The sequence below is a fragment of the Aquarana catesbeiana genome, linkage group LG12 (genome assembly GCF_042186555.1).
Source record: "Aquarana catesbeiana isolate 2022-GZ linkage group LG12, ASM4218655v1, whole genome shotgun sequence".
Taxonomy (NCBI): domain Eukaryota; kingdom Metazoa; phylum Chordata; class Amphibia; order Anura; family Ranidae; genus Aquarana; species Aquarana catesbeiana.
The window spans coordinates 27,013,650-27,034,148 of record NC_133335.1 but is presented as its reverse complement, the minus strand read 5'-3'; the positions used below and the strand labels follow the sequence as shown (position 1 = coordinate 27,034,148).

Sequence of the window (20,499 nt, the reverse complement as noted above, 5' to 3'; positions counted from 1 at the left end):
AATCGATAGTTATGTCAATATAGTAGATGGACATATCCATAAAAAATCTCAAGGGCCATCATTCCCTCACTCGTGCAAAGCAGGGGAAAGGATCGGATCATCTCTGCCGCTACCGACGGCTCCAGAGACGACTGGGACGTGGTGGGAGGGGGTTGGGCACCTCTCCCGATAAAAGCGATCTTGCGGTGAATCCGCCGCGGAGACCACTTTTCTCCTAAAGCAAACCGCCCACCGTTGAAGAAAATCCCAGGGTTATGGCAGCTATCTGCTGCCATAACAACGGTATTTAATGTCAAAGGACCAACGTATATCAACGGCGTTAAACAAGTTATTATTTTTTTTTTTTTTACATGCTTGCTTAACCTTAGCCTTATTATTATATTACAGTGACGGATTTGTAGATTCCCCTTCTAATGGCCATCTGTATATTAGACATGGGAAATGATTACCCTGAAGTCTCAGCTCCATAAAGTGCTATGCTTTTACTTTCACACAACTAACAGAGAAGCACAAGCACTGTTCAGTACTACTAAGCAGGAAGCAGAGCCTGCTTATGTAATGAACCAATATGGCTGCCTCCTCTCCTCGTGTAAAGGTATAAATGCAAATCTATTACATAGAAGAAACGGATGGACCCGTGTTTTTAATCAACCTTATAATCTATGCAGATATGTAACTTTGAATAACACACTGATTATGTTACCTAGTTATGATATAATTAATGTTTTTTTGATATGAGCCATGTGTACCATTATTTGGTTCAGTAGTCATTTTTTTCTTTCAATCTTGTCTCCTGGCAGGGAATGCCCGGAAAGGATGGACGGGATGGGTCCAATGGCCAGGACGGTGAGAAGGTTTGTACTGATTTGAAGGAAGTGACGTTTCTTCAAATAGACAAATACATGAAATTCAAGAAGAACCAAGATCTGCAATAGATTTTTTTTGCCCCTACTGAGCGGGATATATAATTCTGAGGTATTGTATTGCCCTCTCCTATCCCAGACACCTGGGCAGATTTAAAGTAGCGAAAACAATAGAGAAAAAGGGCGCACTAGCCATGTGAATGATCTTTTGTAAAAAGTTATTATTAAGGTAATAAAAAGAAATTACTCACAAACAATAGTCGAGTAAGGCGCGATGTAAAAACTGCACCAACTAACAGTATACGGTTCTATGATAAGCGAAACCTTCCAAGGGTTATGGAGGAACACACAAGCATCACTACCAGCTGACGCGTTTCGAAGGGAGCATTCCTTCTTCCTCAGAGCTCAGCAGATTTAAAGTAGAGCACTGAGCAACAAAATATTACACATAGGAGATGGTTTGTCAGTACCATTAACACAGCAGTTCTCCTGTGACATCGTTTTATTACCAGCTCCAGCTAAACACTTATTAAAGAAGAAATGAACTCTGGAAACTGGTGCTAAAAAAGGGCATGGGACAAAAGACTAGTCACAAGTACTGCCCCGCTGCCTCCATGCAGTCGTTCTTTTCTCCCTTGCTGACTTATCAAGCCTTGTTTTGCACTGTGTCCCAGTGTGGAGGCAGCCATCTTGGTAGAGGCAGGGATTTTCTTCCTCATTTCAGAGCCTCCAGAAGTGAGCAGCACAGTAGTGATATCATCAAATCTCACTCCAAATCTCCTGAGACTAGCAGTGTCTTAGATCCCACACTGCAGATATACAGCTATGATGCTGTGGACATGGGGGTGGTGCCTAGGCACACTCACATACCAGGAATACCAGGAGAGATTCCAGGGTACTGATTAGGCACAATTACCATTTCTAGATGTTCCCCATAACATAGAAATAACGCCTATCATTTTCAGATTAGGTATACCTACCAAAAAGTGTCTACTGGACAATGGGCAGCCAAATAATTACTCTTATGGACGATCGTCGTTCTAACATACATATTTGCAAGCAGGCAAGGATGAGAGAGGGGGAGCTGTGTCAGAGGAAAACGGTTGTGACTGCCAACGATGCTCCACCTAGTTCAATTGTTTCCCCGAGCCAGCTCAGGTGGGAGGCAAAAAAAACACTATATGGAGCTGGGCTTACTAACCCTGTGTATGATCATTAGATCAATTCTCTCTTGCTGTGTGTTTCAGGGAGACCAGGGACGGATAGGAGTTCCTGGAGAGAAGGGACCCAATGGGCTACCTGTAAGTATCACTGTACAACAAAATCAGTAGATTGTTTCTTGCAAAATGTTTTAACTTACCTAAGAAATGTAGCCTATTAATTCACTAGTGATCAAAGTAATCAAAGAAAATGCAACTTATCCCTTCAATAGAGACTGATGACATCAATTGAAATGCAGCCAATCCACTTATTGGAGACTGGTCATTCACTAGAGACTGGTGACATCACTGAGAATGCAGTCTATCCATTCACTAGAGACCGGTGACATCACTGAGAATGCAGTCTATCCATTCACTAGAGACCGGTGACATCACTGAGAATGCTGCCTATTCATTCACTGGAGACCTGTAACATCACTGATAATGCAGCCTATCCATTCACTAGAGACCAGTGACATCACTAGGAATGCAGCCTATCCGTTCACTAGAGACCAGTGACATCACTAGGAATGCAACCTATCCATTCACTAGAGACCAGTGACATCACTGAGAATGCATTCTATCCATTCATTAGAGACCAGTGACATAACTGAGAGTGCAACCTATCCATTCACTAGAGACCGGTGACATCACTGAGAATGCAGCCTATCCATTCACTAGAGACCGGTGACATCACTGAGAATGCAGCCTATCCATTCACTAGAGACCAGTGACATCACTGAGAATGCAGCCTATCCATTCACTAGAGACCGGTGACATCACTGAGAATGTAGCCAATCCATTCACTAGAGACTGGTGACGTCACTGAGAATGCAACCTATACATTCACTAGAGACCAGTGACATCACTGAGAGTGCAGCCTATCCATTCACTAGAGACCAGTGACATCACTGAGAATGCAGCCTATCTATTCACTAGAGACCGGTGACATCACTGAGAGTGCAGCCTATCCATTCACTAGAGACCAATGACATCACTGAGAATGCAGCCAATCCATTCACTAGAGACCGGTGACATCACTGAGAATGCAACCTATCCATTCACTAGAGACCAGTGACATCACTGAGAATTTAGCCTATCCATTCACTAGAGACCAGTGACATCACTGAGCGTGCAGCCTATCCATTCACTAGAGACCAATGACATCACTAAGAATGAAGCCTATCCATTCACTAGAGACCAGTGACATTACTGAGAATGCAGCCTATCCATTCACTAGAGACCGATGACATCACTGAGAATGCAGCCTATCCATTCACTAGAGACCGGTGACATCACTGAGAATGCAGCCTATCCATTCACTAGAGACCGGTGACATCACTGAGAATGCAGCTTATTCATTCACTAGAGACCGGTGACATCAGTGAGAATGAAAGCTATCCATTCACTAGAGACCGATGACATCACTGAGAATGCAGCCTATTCATACACTGTAAAGACAATAAAAATGGATTGCTTACATGATAGTTTCCAATATTAAGCACCATATTTTTTTCATCAGGGGCTTGGTGGTAAAGCTGGAACAAAGGGAGAAAAAGGTCAACTGGTAAGTGATCTGCAGATAACTGAAGATCGCACACGCCAATATATAGTTTAGGTTTATTAAATAATGAACAATGTTTCCTCTTCCAGGGCAGCAGCGGAGAGCAGGGAGAAAGTGGACCTTCTGGAGAGCCAGGTATTCCCGTATGTATCCCACAACACCCAAAAGGGGTGGAGCAGGATGGGTTTGGTTAAAGATGGAATCTCCTTTAAGCTGTATATACGGAAATCACAAAGTTTTCTTTAGGGTATGCAAAGGTTAAACGTCATTCTTCCCAGAGAATTTGGCGGATGTCTGAAAACAGATCCGCATATGTGAAAGGGGCCTAACAGTAGAAAACTGTACTGGTAATGATGTTATCTCTTACATCCAAGCAAAAAATTCAGTATGTCTTGTCTGGCAGTCACTTTTCATGTGTAGGGAGGCCCATGTTGAGAGATAGTGGTTTTCTACCTCAAGTCTTCTACTAATAATAATATTAATGGTTTGCAATAAGTAACTGGTCCTATTTCTTCTTACAATTCTAATTAAATATACATTAGACAGTAGCAGGACTTTCATATTGTTTGAAAACATCATGTTGTAAGCTAGAATTTCCCTTTAAGAAGTAATTGAAACATCTTGAAAAGTAACCCTATCCAAAATGGATTGTTTAGTTATGGGGTGACATCAACATTCTAAATCAACTATGAAGTTCTATTATCCCCGGTGACTGTGGAGGGAAGGTTTTCCAATGTGTGCATGGCTACAATCTTCAACAGGTCCATTGTGATCTCACTCAATCCAAGCAAGGTCATATTTCCCCATTGGAGAGTTATAATATTTTAGGTGGTCTGACTTCATGGTTGACCTGCTTGAAATAAGGACTACAGTAGAAAGGAGGATGGAGGATCCTCCCAACAGAGTCCCAGAAAGACAAAATCAGTCAGCTAATATGTTATCTCATTGGGAGCCGTCTAAACTTAGAAATATGTTTTAGGTGAACCCTCAAGGATTTGTCAATAGTTCAATTAAATCAGTGTTTCTAGATTTAGGGGGTCTCAAGTGCAACCCATGAGATCATTGGGAGGCTTTATGTAATGTTCAGTGTATGTAATGCTACAGAATATGTAAAGAGACTGATGAATTACTACAAGAGAGTGTAAAATTACTAAAAGAGGCAGTCAGAGACTGCGGAATTACTATGGGAAATTTTCAAAGGCTGTGGAATTAGGGCAGGAAACTGTAAAGGACTGCAAAATACTACAGGAGAAGGTCAAAACTGTAGGGAGATGGTCAGAGACTTTGGAATAACTACAGAAGGCAGTCAGGGACTACAGAATTAGTACAACGGAAGGTCAAAGATTTCGGAATTACTACAGGAAAGAGTTTCAGAGACTGCTGAGTTGGTCAGACACCGAGATCGTCAGACACTGTGGACATGCTACAGATATGGTTGGAGACTATGGACATTTTTGTAGAATGCAGTCGGAGACTGGGGACATGTTGAATGAGACTGCTAATGATCACTGTCATTACAGCTGTTTATTGTACAAAACAATGCTCCCAGTTTGGACTACTGGACCCAAGGATCGCGTGTGGTCCTGGTCAACAAAAAACCTTGGAAAGCTATTTTTGGAAACTTTTTGGTAGAACATCTGCTCTTACTGTCTGCCCACTCTAGTCAGAAACTGGTTTCTTCAGGCAATCAATTAGATCTTTCTTCAGCTGGCATGAGGATTTGTGTTTGGTGAAGGCTATGGGCATTGGCTAGGCAGAATGTTGGCTTGGAAGATATGTATGCTTGCCAGGAACCCTCAGAAGACTCTGCAGTTGTGGTCATATTTAGGCACTTTTCTGCCTTAAGTACCACCAAATGATGACTCCATTTTTTAACTCCTCCACTTGTGTCTCGTGATTATTTCTAATGCTAGAATGTGCTTGCTGTCTGATTTAACTGTAGGGATCACTAAGAAAGTGGGACTTCTTACTTCCCTTCAACATCACACACTTTCGCTAGAGATCATTTTTTTAAATTTAGACACAATTATGATGTCCAGAAGTGGGAAACAAAAACATTCAAAAAGGATATGCAGTAATGTCACACAGCAAAGGATTTCATAGTGGCTATACAGCTGGACTGATCAAGCTTTGTAGAAACTACAACAGATGGTAAAGGAAAGCAACACCTCACAGCTTCAGTTTAGTTTGGAATAAGTTGAGGGATTTTCAGGTGTCTAAATCTCACTTCAGTTTAGAATGTATTAGCTGCATCATATACAAGAAGTGTATACTGTGTGTCTAAAGCATGAGGTTTACTTCTTCCAGGGTGAAGCCGGCCCCCCAGGAGAGAGAGGAGAAGCCGGCCCCAGAGGAGGAGCTGTAAGTAGAATGCCCAACAGAGACACCTACTGAAACACACTGAGCCTTCTGCTTAAATATGTCTGAAAGATCTGTCCATGAAGCACAAGAAATTTCTCCCAATTAAGTTTCTTCTATTAGCTACATTCATATAAGCCACCATTCCCAAACTGAAATGAATTTGACTCGTTCATTATGCCACTCCAAATGAACTGTCTGATATAAATTGTATGAAAGCCTAATAGGTCTTCCCTTGACATGTGGTGACCTTGCCGATGTTCTGGTAAAGTCCAGGCCCTCAGCCACCCAAACCCAGAAGAGTCATTGTAAGTTTCCTATTATAGGCAACTATAGCCAAAGATTGCTCATATGGGGCCACATACTGTTCAGTCCATGACCATGAACAGCTAGGTACAAACAAATTCTACAAGTGCAGGATTATCCATCTTGTTGAATATCCACTTATCCATACTGGCTTTTTGATCCATTGAATGCGTGCAGACAATGAGCCATGAGACTTAACCAACTGTTTATGGCCAGCTAGAGTCCTCAGGAAAATATTTACTTTTCTTTATGGCTTCTACAGGGTGGCATTGGACTACAAGGACCCATTGGAGTTCCTGGAGTAAGAGGCTTCCAGGTACATTTTTATTTGCTTTGTTACAAACAGTAGAGTGTGCACGTGCTCATTTGCCAGGTGTGCACGGCAGCAGTCTTTGAAGAAATATATTTTATTGGTGCGTTTTGTTCTATCATGTAACTAGCATGGGGGAAATGATCAGCTTTACTCTTATTTCCTTTGTAGGGACCAAAGGGCAACATTGGTGACCCTGGTTTACCAGGACCTACCGGCATCCGTGGTGGATTTGGTGAGCGGGTAAGACATGGGTACTTGCCTGTAGGACTGAATATAATAGATTTTGTGGCAGCACAGACAAAATGGAATATGAAAGTATATAATATATTTATTGGCTGCATACAATAAATGATGATGGAATTATGTAATAGTATTGAAGCCTGTCACTAACAGAATCCCAGCTAATAGTAGACTATTTGTTGTAACAGAATCAGGCAACACGGGGAAGGTTGTTGAGGGGTAAAAGAGCATGTTGTAAACTATGTAAACAGTTATAGTATATTGGTAATTATTATTATTATTATACAGGATTTATATAGCGCAGACAGTTTACGCAGCGCTTTACAACAGGGCTGACAGTACAATTACAATACAATTCAATACAGGAGGAATCAGAGGGCCCTGCTCGTTAGAGCTTACAATCTAGGAGGGAGGGTCAAGTTATACAAAAGGGTAATAGCTGTGGGGGATGAGCTAATGGAGAAAATAGTGCAGTTGTTAGATGGAGGCAGGATAGGCTTCTCTGAAGAGGAAAGTTTTCAGGGATCATCTAAAAGTGGATAAATTTGGAGACAGTCTGATAGATTGGGGTAGGGAATTTCAATGGATGGGCGAGGCTCAGGAGAAGTCCTGGAGGCAGCTATGGGAGGAGGTAATGAGGGAGCTAGAGAGCAGGAGGTCTTGGGAGGAACAAAGAGGGCGATTAGGTTGGTATTTTGAGACTAGGCTAGTGATGTAGCTGGGGGCAGAGTTGTGGATGGCTTTGTAAATTATTGTTTGTATTTTAAATTTAATTTGTTGGGCGAGTGGCAGCCAATGGAGGGATTGGCAGAGAGAGGTAGCGGACACTGAGTGATTTGTAAGGTTCATGAGTCTGGCAGCAGCATTCATGATGGACTGCAGGGGGGATAGTCTATTTAAAGGTAAGCCAATGAGGAGGGAGTTGCAGTAGTCAAGGCGAGAGATAACCAGGGAGTGAATCAGGAGCTTTGTGGTTTCATTGGTAATATTTTTATGTTTGTAGAAAGTGGTATTGATTGGCCAAATAAGCCCATCGTGGCCAGCCGATTCTTCCCCTGAGCAGGCCTGCCTTTGGACACTGCTTGGATCAGGACCAGATGATTCTTCCCCTGAGCGTGCCTGACATTTTGACATTGTCCAGATCGTGACCAGTCCATTCTTCCCCTGAGCAGGCCTTGCCTTTGGATGTTGTCTGGATCAGGAGAACATGCTCTATTGTGTACAGGCCCCTTCATGTCTGATTGGACCCTTAGGAAGTCCCTTAGTGAATTTTAAATCTCTAGATGTCAAGTCAACTTTGCTAACGGATGTCAGCCAGCCATCTGGAAATAAGGACTTTATTAGGACTCAACAGTCTTTGTTTATCACACTGTCAGATGTGCTGAGCGTTCCCCTGTACACAACAGAGGGGCCACTAATCCCAAATGAACTTGCCCAATTAGTCAGCAATTAGTGCTAGTTCTCAGAACTTTAATTTAGGAACACCTGCTGGTTAGGAATGTTTTACATGTTACGTGCATGCAAGATCGTAACCTTAACCCAATGTTTTCTTCTCCAACAGGGTCCTGTAGGAGCTTCAGGCCCCAAGGGTAGCGAGGTAAGGGCTAGAGGCCTTGAAAGACATAAAATAAGATGATCTCTAGTTTTACTTTATGTATGTTAACTTGTCCCTATTTTTTTTACCTTGGCTGTGTTTGGAAAACTTTCAATGTGTTTGGAAACAGCAGTTTGTGCAGTATAAGGTTCTCCTGGAATTATAAAGTGAATTATTTGCTGCAAAGGAGAAGATAGACATGCCCCTTCTTATTAATGCATGACGGTCTTAGTGTATTTTGAAAATAAAATATAATTTAGACCCCAGCTCTCGCATGAATAGATATGTACAAAGCCAGACACATGTGTTACCAAACCTGTTCAGTGCCTTGAAATTGGCATGTATATTAGGAGAATAGCTGCTTTCATTGGAACATAATCACTAATGATTTGCTATCACTTAAGGCCTCAGAACCATGGTATATACAAGCAACCATGAGAGACGTTAGGTTGTGGAAAAGTTACATGTCCCAAGACTTTGTATGGCTTTATTAAGGCCTCTTATCTACTGGCTTTCATTGGAACCTAATCATACAAGTGTTTTGATGCTTTGTAATGGCAGACAACTTATGTTTTCAAGAAAGCTGGAATGTGGAAGAGTTTGGTGTTACCTAAAGTAGTGTATCAAAATAAGTTGAACTCTTCCAATCCCTATCCTGTAACCAGTACCATGGTAAGAGGTAGAAATTATGGAGGCATACACAATTAGTGTAGACTAGGTAAAGCCCAAACCTTTTTTTTTCTTTAGTTTTAGAAAGAGCAGTGAGGGACAACCCTTGTTGTGTTTTCATTGCTATCTCCCTGTTGGGGAAATTCATGAATTTATTTGTCTTGGTGGCCCTTAATACTGGGATACAAAGAGTTGGGAATTCCAGAATTAAGGGGAATTCTTCTATTGTTAGCACATATTCCAATGACAGCTGTCTAACATGGGATTTTCCCAGGACAGGAAGACATTGGAAATATCCCTAATGGGACACAAATGGCACCCCCCCACATCAACAAAACAAAAAAAAAATACATTGGGGCAGATTTAGTAACACTGGAGCATTCTGAATCTAATGCACCTGTGCATGGTAGCCAATCAACTTCTAACTTCAGCTTGTTCAATTAAGCTTGACAATAAAACCTAGAAACTGATTGGTTTCAATGCAGAACTGCTCCAGATTTTGCATGCTCCAGGTTTAGTAAATCTCCTCCATTGACTTTAACTATCCCCTACTCTATCCAAAATAAAAAAAAAAAAGTTTGGCTTTAGTCTTTTTAGTCTTTAATATTTTTACTATTGGAAGAACACAGCACAGTGCCTACTACCTGCCCTGGTTCTTTAGGGAATCATATTCCCTACTATATAAATATTGTAGATGTTCTTGAAAGTAATGCTTTGACATTTATCCATCTAGTAGATGGTTTGTGTTTTTTAGTTGGTTACAGCTTCTTTCATGTTGCTAAAGTAGCTCAGATTTGTAACAAAAAACAAAAGTTGCCTGGAGCAACCGATGAAAAGTTAGCATTTGGTTTTCAACTGTGCTAGAGACATGATGGCTGGAACTTGGTTGCTGTGTGCAGCTTCTCCACTTTAATGCATTTTCACATATTCTGCATGGAACTGTCACTTTCTTCATTTGCTCTCTACTCTGTGGTCCCTTGTTTATCCTTCTCTCTTTCTTCAGGGTATTGCTGGCTCTGATGGACTTCCAGGAGAGAAGGGAGAGATGGTATGTTATGTACACCTTCATGTAGACATTGTCATTTGGCTAACACATGGCTCTACAAACTTTTCAGTATGAGGGCCACATTGTATAGTTTACAATTTTTTTGTAATCGGTATGATATGATTTAGAACAACAGAGAAAGAACCTCCGTAAAACAAAGCAAAGAAATTCCAAAGAAACTCTAGCCCATCAGAGGCCCCCCTTATATCGAAGACCCCATCAGAGTGCTCCTTACATCAGTGTCCACATCAAAGTCCCCCTTATATCAGAGCCCCCCCATCAGTGTCTTCCTTACATGAGAGTTCCCCCTTACATCAGGGTAGCCATCACAGTCCTATTTCACATCACCTGGCCATCTTTGGCCTACATGCCATAGTTTGGAGATCCCTTGTCTTAGAAGACATCATTGTATACACACACACACAATATTTGTATTTGAAAACTATTCTGAGGCAGGATTAAGAAAATCATGCCCAGGGGCACAGCTAGTCTACCACTGCCAAATATGATACCTGTATTTGCACTTTATCAATAACCATATGCACAAATGTATTAAATAATTATCAGACTCGTCAGAACTGATTTACCAAATACATCATGGTAATACTTCTGTTTGTTGATTTTATGGGTGGAACGTCGCTTTAAGGTCACAGGCCAAAGGAAAGAAGATAGCTATATACAGTAGTGCCTAGCAGCTGTCATTCCCATTCTGATCAACGTCTGATGGGGAAGTATCTCCACTCAGGGTCACCAGCCCATCATATGCTATCAATACTAGGCCCAGGGGGCAAATGTACCCAGCCTTCCCCCTTGCCTAATCTTCCCCTGTTCCCTAGCATGGCAGGGTGTGGGAAATACAGGTATTTTTCTTCCCAGATAAGGGAGTCAATTTTTCCCTGTGTTTTGTCTTTTAGGGACCATTTGGACCAGTTGGACAGAAAGGAGAGGTAAGAATGACTATTAGTAATTTTATAAACAGGATCCTTGTTTATACCTTTTAGATGGGTATGGACAATGTCAACCAAGAAGTTATATGAAGCTTGTTATACACAAAGTGACTGTACTGTGTGGTGTTCGCTGTGGGGTTGTGTTGGGCATTTGTGAAATGGCTGTGAGTGCCAGTATGATAGCGGGAAAGAATATGGAGTAACAAAGTGCCTAGTAGAAATAGTAGATTATTTTTTACTTTCTTCTCTACATGTACCCAATTTATTTTTTGAAAGCTGCTGAAGACAGCACAAAACTATATAGATAATATTAACAACTAGGTCCAGTTCACTCATGTATAGACTTGTAAATACTATTATGAACAGCAATGTGTGGAACAAGTGTTTACAAAGCATTAGCAAAGCTAATCATGGTATTATTGTGAGTGATGGATATATCATTAAAAGCTTGTTTAAAATTGTAGCCAACACCAGCAATAAATATGCGTTCAATGCGTGAGGACTGTAGTCAAAATGGCTCTTTCAAGTTTTCAAAAAGAAGTTTGAAGCTTGCTGAATTTTTGCAAGTCATTGGTGTAGTACTCTTCATTCTAGCATATAAAAGCAGAAACCTGTGCAAACATTTAATAGTTAATGTATTTGTTTTACTGCTCAGCCACTACTGGACCAATTGACTGAAAGTACAGTTGTATGTTCTTCATTACTCTTCTGTGTCTCTACCAGCCAGGAGTGAGAGGTGAACCAGGTCCTAAAGGTATCGCCGGACCCAATGGTACATCTGGAGTACTAGGCGTTCCCGGTCCACCAGGAGCAATGGGGTTACAAGGAGAACAAGGCGTTCCAGGATTAACCGGCAAACCTGGAGTCCCAGTAAGTATCTCTTTGTTGGTGCTTCTAGCTTGTTCTTAACTTGGAGAAGGTTCAAGGCCATCTATGCAGTGAGGGTCTTGGATGTTGGGTCCTTCCTGTGCACACGGATTACTTTTACTTTCTAAGCTCATCATACAATTGCCAATTTACAGTATAAGTTGTGAAAAATTGCCATTTTCTGCCACCTTTTAATTAAGTCATGGACCACATGTTCTGCATCTGAACACTACCTAGTTTTCCAACATGATTTTTCCCAAAATGTAATTAATAATACACTGTAATATTACTTTGAAAATTGCTTAGTTAGGGAAAACATGTTACCCAGACCATACAGGGCAAAGCAACAGGTTCAACGTAATTATGGGCCCACCAGCAGATCCTGGTGGGCAAACAGAGTTGCAGAACAGAGAAAGGGAAATAAGTATAAGCTGCTGGTAGGGCGATTATTAAAGAGAACCTGCATAGGCAAAGCACATGTTCTGCTTAAGCTGCCCAAATCGTAGCACATTACTAATGATATGCTTTGGTTTCTAGGGCAAGCTGGCAAGTGAGCAGCGCATCCGGGAGTTGTGTGGTGGAATGATTAGTGGTGAGTCATGGTCACGCAAAAGTTTGTTTTTGGGGTTTTATTTGAGATGTGCAAAGAGAAATCACACAAACACTTGCAGGTATAACATTTAATTAAGTAATGACAGATACAGATAACAAATGTAATAATATTGTAAAATATAACAGGAATACCTAACTATAGATGCCTTTTCGCCAAGGAGTCCCGTCCGCTTCTATTGTGGCTTGGCACAGATGATCAAAACCAGGCTTGTGCATTTAAGCAGCCCTGAGATGAGACTGCCTATTACAAGTTTTAGCTGTAGTATATACAGGACTAGTGGAAAAGTAACAACCGAATACAAATCAGATTACCTTTTAAGGAAGATATCATATTCCTGACATTCCTTTAATAAGACGTCAGATAAACTAACCATCCTATATGTCTATGGCCCCTTAACCAGGTTTAGAATTCATTCTTAGATATTGTGAGACAATATTAATAAGGAAATATGAAATGTCCCCATCAGTGAGTCATTCTGCATTCAATATATTTATATTATTGGCCATATAGGTGGCAGGTTCAAAGCTCTGAATCTTTTTGAAATGTTAAAAATAATCAGGAAGAGGGGGCCCTGAAATGGGGCCCTCTGTAGCTCCTGCATAGTCAAGCAGGACAATTTGCCAGATAGTCACAAACAATGTGGCTAGTGTATATGCCTCTAGTTTGAGCTCAGCAGATTTTCTTTTCTGCAAACCCATTTGGTCACTAGCAACCCATGTTGCCTGTTCACCTGCAAGCTTGAAATTTAAAAACATCAAAGGTTCATGTTCCTGAGTCCACACATAAGGTTGCGCAATGCCTTAATTTTCATGATGGTTCTAATATTGCAAACCTCAAGTCCATTCTGTTCTTAGCATAAATCAGTCCTCATCTTTCATATTTTTCCCCATCACTGCTGTCTGACTTCAAAAACATTTGTATGCGTAGAGGCTACATGTCAAATATCAATTTGCTGGGCAAACTGTATAATATTCTGCATTAGTAGTGGACTGATTGTATTGCTCTTTGATGTCGTCTTCTGTTTCGGATAATAACGGTTTACATTTTGTCTTCTTTATGTCTTCCTAGATCAAATTGCACAGCTAGCTGCTAATCTCAGAAGGCCTTTGGCTCCAGGGGCAGTTGGTCGACCAGGTGCTCCTGGACCACCTGGACCTCAAGGTGCCATTGGACGTGTTGGACATACTGGTTCTCGTGGACCTCCAGGATTTAGAGGGCCACCTGGAGAACTGGGTGATCCTGGTCCCAGAGGTGAGGGCATGCTGCTCATACACCTTTGTTTATTTTTACGTTGATTGCCCACATGAACAACACAACTGTCGCCATTTGTCAGTACCACCTGTTTTTATACCATACATAGTTTGGAGGGAGTACGTTTATCATAAAAGATGCCCATGTTACACTATTAAAGTAGAACTACTGGCAACTAAATACTCTGTAAACCTGTAAGGCAATTTTACACAGAGTTCCCAGTTAATTGTAACTGTCTGCTACTATTTTAGGTAACCTGGGTGACAAAGGAGACAAAGGATCTGTTGGAAGAGGCATCGATGGTCCACCTGGAGATCAAGGAGAACAAGGTATAGCTATCACATTTAATGGGACACATGCATCAGTCTTTATTCCATCTTTATCATGACTGGCACATCCCCTGCAGTCTGCTTTATAGGGCAGTTTCTTTATATATATATATATATATATATATATATATATATATACATACAATAGTTCACAAAAGTTAGTACACCCCTCACATTTTTGTAACTATTTTATTATATATTATATATATTATTATATATTTTCATGTGACAACACTGAAGAAATTAAATTTTGCTACAATGTAATATAGGGATTGTACAGCTTGTATAACAGTGTAAATTTGCTGTCCCCTCAAAATAACTCAACACACAGCCATTAATGTCTAAACTGCTGGCAACAAAGTGAGTACACCCCTAAGTGAAAATGTCCAAATTGGGGCCAAATAGCCATTTTCCCTCCCCGGTGTCATGTGACTCGTTAGTGTTACAAGGTCTCAGGTGTGAATGAGGAGCAGGTGTGTTAAATTTGGTGTTCTCGCTCTCACTCTCTCATACTGGTCACTGGAAGTTCAACATGGCACCTCATGACAAAGAACTCTCTGAGGATCTGAAAAAAAGAATTGTTGCTCTACATAAAGATGGCCAAGGTTATAAGAGGATTGCCAAGACCCTGAAACTGAGCTGTGGCCAAGACCATACAGCGGTTTAACAGGACAGGTTCCACTCAGAACAGGCCTCGCCATGGTCGACCAAAGAAGTTGAGTGCAGGTGCTCAGCGTCATATCCAGAGGTTGTCTTTGGGAAATAGACGTATGAGTGCTGCCAGCATTGCTGCAGAGGTTGAAGGGGTGGGGGGTCAGCTTGTCAGTGCTCAGACCATACTCCACACACTGCATCAATTTGGTCTGCATGGCTGTCACCCTAAAAGAAAGCCTCCTCTAAAGATGATGCACAAGAAAGCCCACAAACAGTCTGCTGAAGACAAGCAGACTAAGGACATGGATTACTGGAACCATGTCCTGTGGTCTTATGAGACCAAGATAAACTTATTTAGTTCAGATAGTGTCAAGTGTGTGTGGTGGCAACCAGGTGAGGAGTACAAAGACAAGTGTGTCTTGCCTACAGTCAAGCATGGTGGTGGGAGTGTCATGGTCTGGGGCTGCATGAGTGCTGCAGACACTGGGGAGCTACAGTTCATTGAGGGAACCATGAATGCCAACATGTACTGTGACATACCAATGCAGGGTATGATCCTCTCCCTTCGGAGACTGGGCCGCAGGGCAGTATTCCAACATGATAATGACTCCAAACACACCTCCAAGACAACCACTGCCTTGCTAAAGAAGCTGAGGGTAAAGGTGATGGACTGGCCAAGCATGTCTCCAGACCTAAACCCTATTGAGCATCTGTGGGGCCTCCTTAAATGGAAGGTGGAGGAGCGCAAGGTCTCTAACATTCGCCAGCTCCGTGATGTCATCATGGAGAAGTGGAAGAGGACTCCAGTGGCAACCTGTGAAGCTCTAGTGAACTCCATGCTCAAAAGGCTTAAGGCAGTGCTGGAAAATAATGGTGGCCACACAGAATATTGACACTTTGGGCCCAATTTGTACATTTTGACTTAGGGCTGTACTCACTTTTGTTGACAGCGGTTTAGATATTAATGGCTGTGTGTTGAGTTATGGGTTCTAACCTTTTCCAAAATTCGAACCAAAACTATATATACACCAAAAAAAACTGAATAAGTGCAGCGCTAAAACAAGATATAAATTGTATAACACACTAAAAATAACCATAAACAAATAAGGTTAATCCACCAAAAATGAAATATAAGTATACAGAATAAGTCTCCCATAAAGGACAGAGACAGATGTTTCACCATATAACAAGTGTGAAAAATTATAAAAAATCACATATAAATAAATAAAATAAAAAATGTGATAAAGCGAGTCCCAATTATAAATATTCAAAAAAGTCCATAAGTAAGGTGAATAGATGCTCAAGGTGCATATAATCAGGAGAGATGTGACACAGGTGAATCCAGCATCCAGTGTGACTTGCACCCAAGTGAGGTATGAGGCTCCTTACCAGCTCAGAATGACCACTATGACAGTGGTCTCACCAGGCATTTGGGAAATTATCAGGTCACCCACAACCTATACCGATCTATCCAGTTGTAAATGTGGAACTGGAGCCTCTCCTGAAGCTTCCGTGTTAAGCTGCGGCCACCGACGAAACTGCCACACTGATCCTCTGCTAGGTTTACCTGCTGAGTTTCTTTCACACCGCTGTATTTGTGAATTTACATGACATTTCACAAATACAGCGGTGTGAAAGAAACTCAGCAGGTAAACCTAGCAGAGGATCAGTGTGGCAGTTTCGTCGGTGGCCGCAGCTTAACACGGAAGCCCTTTTTAACCTCTCCCATAAACTTCCAAGCATTGACACCCTGGGCTTCTCATAGAGCAATATGAAAAAAAACATATTCTCAAGGAGCAACTCATTTTAATGTGGCAACTGTTTTTGTACAGCATAAGAGATTGTTATCCGTTGCATTGATATCAAAGATCATGGAATGAAGGCGGTAGGTCAACAACTTAATGTGAAGTCCACAGGCATTAAAAGGGGATTGGGACTTAAACAAACTGGTGGGTTGTCCATAACACCCCCCCATAACAGCTAATTAAAAAAAAAATTAAAATAAAATAGTAACAACTGATATAAGCAGCTAAATACATGTTTATATGAGGCCTGTAATATGTATGCTTTGCAAAAGAAATACATTTTTAAGTGAGAGCTTGAATTAATGTGGTGAGTTTTCAGGGTACAGACCCCAGTTTTTCCATACACGCTCAACTCGACATCAATACTGACCACCAACATGGAACAGTAACATGTAGGTGTGGTGGCTCAGGTGGTAATAGCTCTTGTTCTTTTGGTGGAGAACTTAAATTAGATCTCCAAAGGTCAATTATCACTGAAATCTTTTGTAACATAAAATGTTCTATACATGGGATTTTCCTAAATGTGAAAAAAGTGAGACTCTTCGCTTTAGTTGTATTATATAAATTCTAATTTAAGGCACTGGTAGTATGTTCTCACGCAACATCTACTACCCTAGTTACTAACTCCCTGAGTTGGTGCTCAAAATAAACATATCTTGCTTTCATTATCATTTCTACCTAATCTGTGTGTCCAAACTTGAGCTTAACAGCCCATTTGACCGCATCCTGAACCCTATTGACCACAAGGGTAATAAGTTACAAATAAGATTCTAGTCCTCCAAAGCCATAGGAACACACTGATCCGACATGCAAATTCAGTGGGTCAGCAAGCAATGGGTCTGATCTATTCCCTTGAATCCCTGTATCAGTTATAATGGCCTACACCAAGGATGGAAAACATAAATCTTAAGGCTACACCACTGCAACATCTTTTGCTGTCTGCTTACACCATGAGCTACATCAATAATGACTATTAGGAGTCAGTGATCAGTTTATTTACTAATCCTTGATTTACATTTTATGTACTAAGTTTGAAGCTGAAAGGGCTGGCTACTAAAGCTAGGTCAGAGCTGGGCTTTGGCTCAGGGGTTTAGAAGCCAGTCCACAGACCAGCTGAGATTTTGTAGTTGTTGGTTTGAATCTTGGTTTAGCTTTTTGATTGCTAAAGTTTACCCCTGAAGTAGGAGAACAAACACATAAACCACCAAGCAGAGGCAAATAGCTCAGAGGATAAGAGTGTTGACCAGGGCACCATAGACACAAGTTCAAATCCATAAAGTGCTGTATCCCCCAAGAGCCTATTCATGAAAGCACTGTAGACCCAAGCTCAAATCTCTGAGTGAAAGCCTGGAGGCCATGGACAACCCACCAGTCTGCTCCAGTCCCAGGCCCCCACAGGCCTGTAACATGTGTGGGCATCACATTAGGTTGAGGACCCACCTCCTTTGGTCCAAGATCTGTAATATCAATGCAACAACCACATTTGGAATGGGCTGTCTTACTTGGGCAGCCCAGAAAAAAATTTATACTTAGCAATTTTTTTTTTTTACCTTTCCTTCCACAAAGTGCAACATATTCCACCCAGCTACTGCTTCACCCCCATTTCAGGGGCTGGAGCATGTCCCACCAATGTGCAACATATCCAACACCACAAGCTTCAACCTCTGAGGGATTTGAACTCAGGCCTTCCACAGATCAGTCAGCAGAATTACCCACTGAGCTACACCTATGCTCAAACATCAAGCTGATCATTCTCCTATTTCAGACATACAAAGACATTCAACAGTCAGAAAAGACAGACAAATAATATTTAAATTCAGGTCTCCGGCACACCAGGGAAAGCTATTGCATCAAAGTGACAACTTCATAAAACGAGAATTAACATCTCCAACAAGCAGCTCCCATGTTTCTTAGGTTGGATTTATGGAGTATATTAGCAGTTAAATCAGAACAGTACCCTCAAAGCTATCACCTGCTTTCAAGAAATATTTGGCATTCACTAACTAGAAAAGTGAATCAAACCCAAGTCTTCATCGCAATGATCATAGACTATACCCACTAAGCTTTCATGACTACTCAGTCACATTGTATTTCAGAAAGCACATTGAGGCCACAAATGAAAATCTCACAAGCTAGTTATGGAATGTTTCAGATTTAGGTCTTGGAACTATGAAAGGCAACAGCCTTTGTTCTATTTCAGAAGAATCCACAAAAAATAAAGCACCATTGGCATGCCAAACCTTGTCACTGGTTATGCATGTAGTGATTGTTAGCTCATGAGCCATTACTACCTCTAAAAACATCCTTTTTCTGAAGCACAAGAGTATTGTAAGCGCTACCTACTGAGGTTGTAGGAAGATTGTTTGACTGTAAACAGAATCCTTCTACAGTATCATGAGTGTAGGAGATATAAATGTAATGGATAACACTCTTCTTTTATTTCCAGGTGCCCAAGGAGCTCTTGGTGTAAGTGTAGATGGTCGGGATGGTTCCCACGGTGAGGCTGGTTACCCTGGAGAGCCTGGAAGACCTGGTGCTGTAGGAGCCCACGGTACCCCTGGGATATGCGACACCTCCGCTTGTCAAGGTGCCATGGCTGCAGAAAAATCAGGTTCCAGAAAGTCATAAACATGACAGTGAACTAAGAAAAGGAACTGTCTTTAATACAGCCCTCTTTCGTAAGCAAGACCTTCCCAAGCATTCAGAGAGGGTGGGTTTGTATCATATCCCCAAAACGAATGATGGAGGACCGACATCAATACATCAACTCCATAAAACAGGAGAACATTCGATTAAAGTACCTTAGGTGATGATTTTATTTTGTTTATACATTAACTATAACCCCCCTTTCCCCTGAAACCTACATTTATTTGTTACCTCTTGGAAACCCCCTCATCTTTAGCATTCTTTTTTGCCTTCTGTGCTTGGTTTGCTCATCCCAAGTTCCCAGGCCCGTGACAATAAGCCTACCATCCAGACTAGCCAGGCCAAGCACATCCAATCCTCTCACAGCCTTGCCTTGCTAAAGGTGAGTGTACATAGAAAACTTTCCACAGAAGACAATCTGGATATTCCACTCTTATTTTTTTCACCTCCGTCAACATTCGGTGAAATCAGACACTCTGGTGTGACTGCTGTGTTGTAATAACTGTTCCCGAAACCTAGATGCGTACTGTAAAAAAATGTCTTGTAAAAAATAAAGAATTGTTTTTTTTAAAACCATGATTTTTAAACACGTCCTGTTTTAGCGTACCGCGGACAAATAAACGGCTGCAAACAATGTGAATATCGGTGATTGAAATTTAGTATTTATTTTGGTGACTTTTGTGTACAATGAAAGCTGTTGCACCGTCTGTTGTAAGAATGAAATAAAGCCACTTTCACCACACGGAAATCCATCAAGACATCTTTGCAATTTATTGACAACTGAAAACTTTACTAAAGGGGTACAGGCTTGTGAAGTGCGGTGGAAAACTGCCCTATACAACAAAAGGGCACCGTAGCTAAAAAGATAAATATGTAATATAATAAATAACATAATAAAATATGTCTTTGAAAAACACTGCTGTTCTTTCATTAAGAAGATGTAGCTTAGATGTAGTCTCTGAAATTTCAGTTCCTGGATGGTGGATCCAATCCAGCACAAGTCAGTGCAGAGCGAAACACCACCACACTGGGTAAAGGGAACCTGTCATGAAAAAAATACAGGTGGAAGGGGGGTTAGTTGCCAGTGATAAGCTTCTTTGGAAACCCTTATGCACATGATCGGACTTTCCAACAACAAAACCGTGAAATTTTGTTCGAAGGGTGTTGGCTCCAACTTGTCTTGCATACACACATAGTTACATAGTTACATAGTAGGTGAGGTTGAAAAAAGACACA

At 41.3% G+C, this 20,499-nt stretch overlaps 1 protein-coding gene across 1 annotated transcript in view; it reads left to right on the top strand.

The window, feature by feature from the left end:
* The window catches only part of COL9A3 (collagen type IX alpha 3 chain), a 65,107-nt gene extending 45,096 nt beyond the window's left edge, over positions 1 to 20,011 (top strand). The window contains exons 18-32 of the mRNA XM_073607477.1: positions 801 to 854; positions 2,111 to 2,164; positions 3,585 to 3,629; positions 3,716 to 3,769; positions 5,934 to 5,987; positions 6,553 to 6,606; positions 6,772 to 6,843; positions 8,405 to 8,440; positions 10,110 to 10,154; positions 11,066 to 11,098; positions 11,822 to 11,968; positions 12,503 to 12,557; positions 13,647 to 13,829; positions 14,081 to 14,158; positions 19,064 to 20,011. Of these exons, the coding sequence (XP_073463578.1) occupies positions 801 to 854; positions 2,111 to 2,164; positions 3,585 to 3,629; positions 3,716 to 3,769; positions 5,934 to 5,987; positions 6,553 to 6,606; positions 6,772 to 6,843; positions 8,405 to 8,440; positions 10,110 to 10,154; positions 11,066 to 11,098; positions 11,822 to 11,968; positions 12,503 to 12,557; positions 13,647 to 13,829; positions 14,081 to 14,158; positions 19,064 to 19,245 (1,146 nt within the window). The 3' untranslated portion in view covers positions 19,246 to 20,011. The remainder of the gene's footprint in view (positions 1 to 800; positions 855 to 2,110; positions 2,165 to 3,584; positions 3,630 to 3,715; positions 3,770 to 5,933; positions 5,988 to 6,552; positions 6,607 to 6,771; positions 6,844 to 8,404; positions 8,441 to 10,109; positions 10,155 to 11,065; positions 11,099 to 11,821; positions 11,969 to 12,502; positions 12,558 to 13,646; positions 13,830 to 14,080; positions 14,159 to 19,063) is intronic.
* The last annotated feature ends 488 nt before the right edge of the window (positions 20,012 to 20,499 follow it).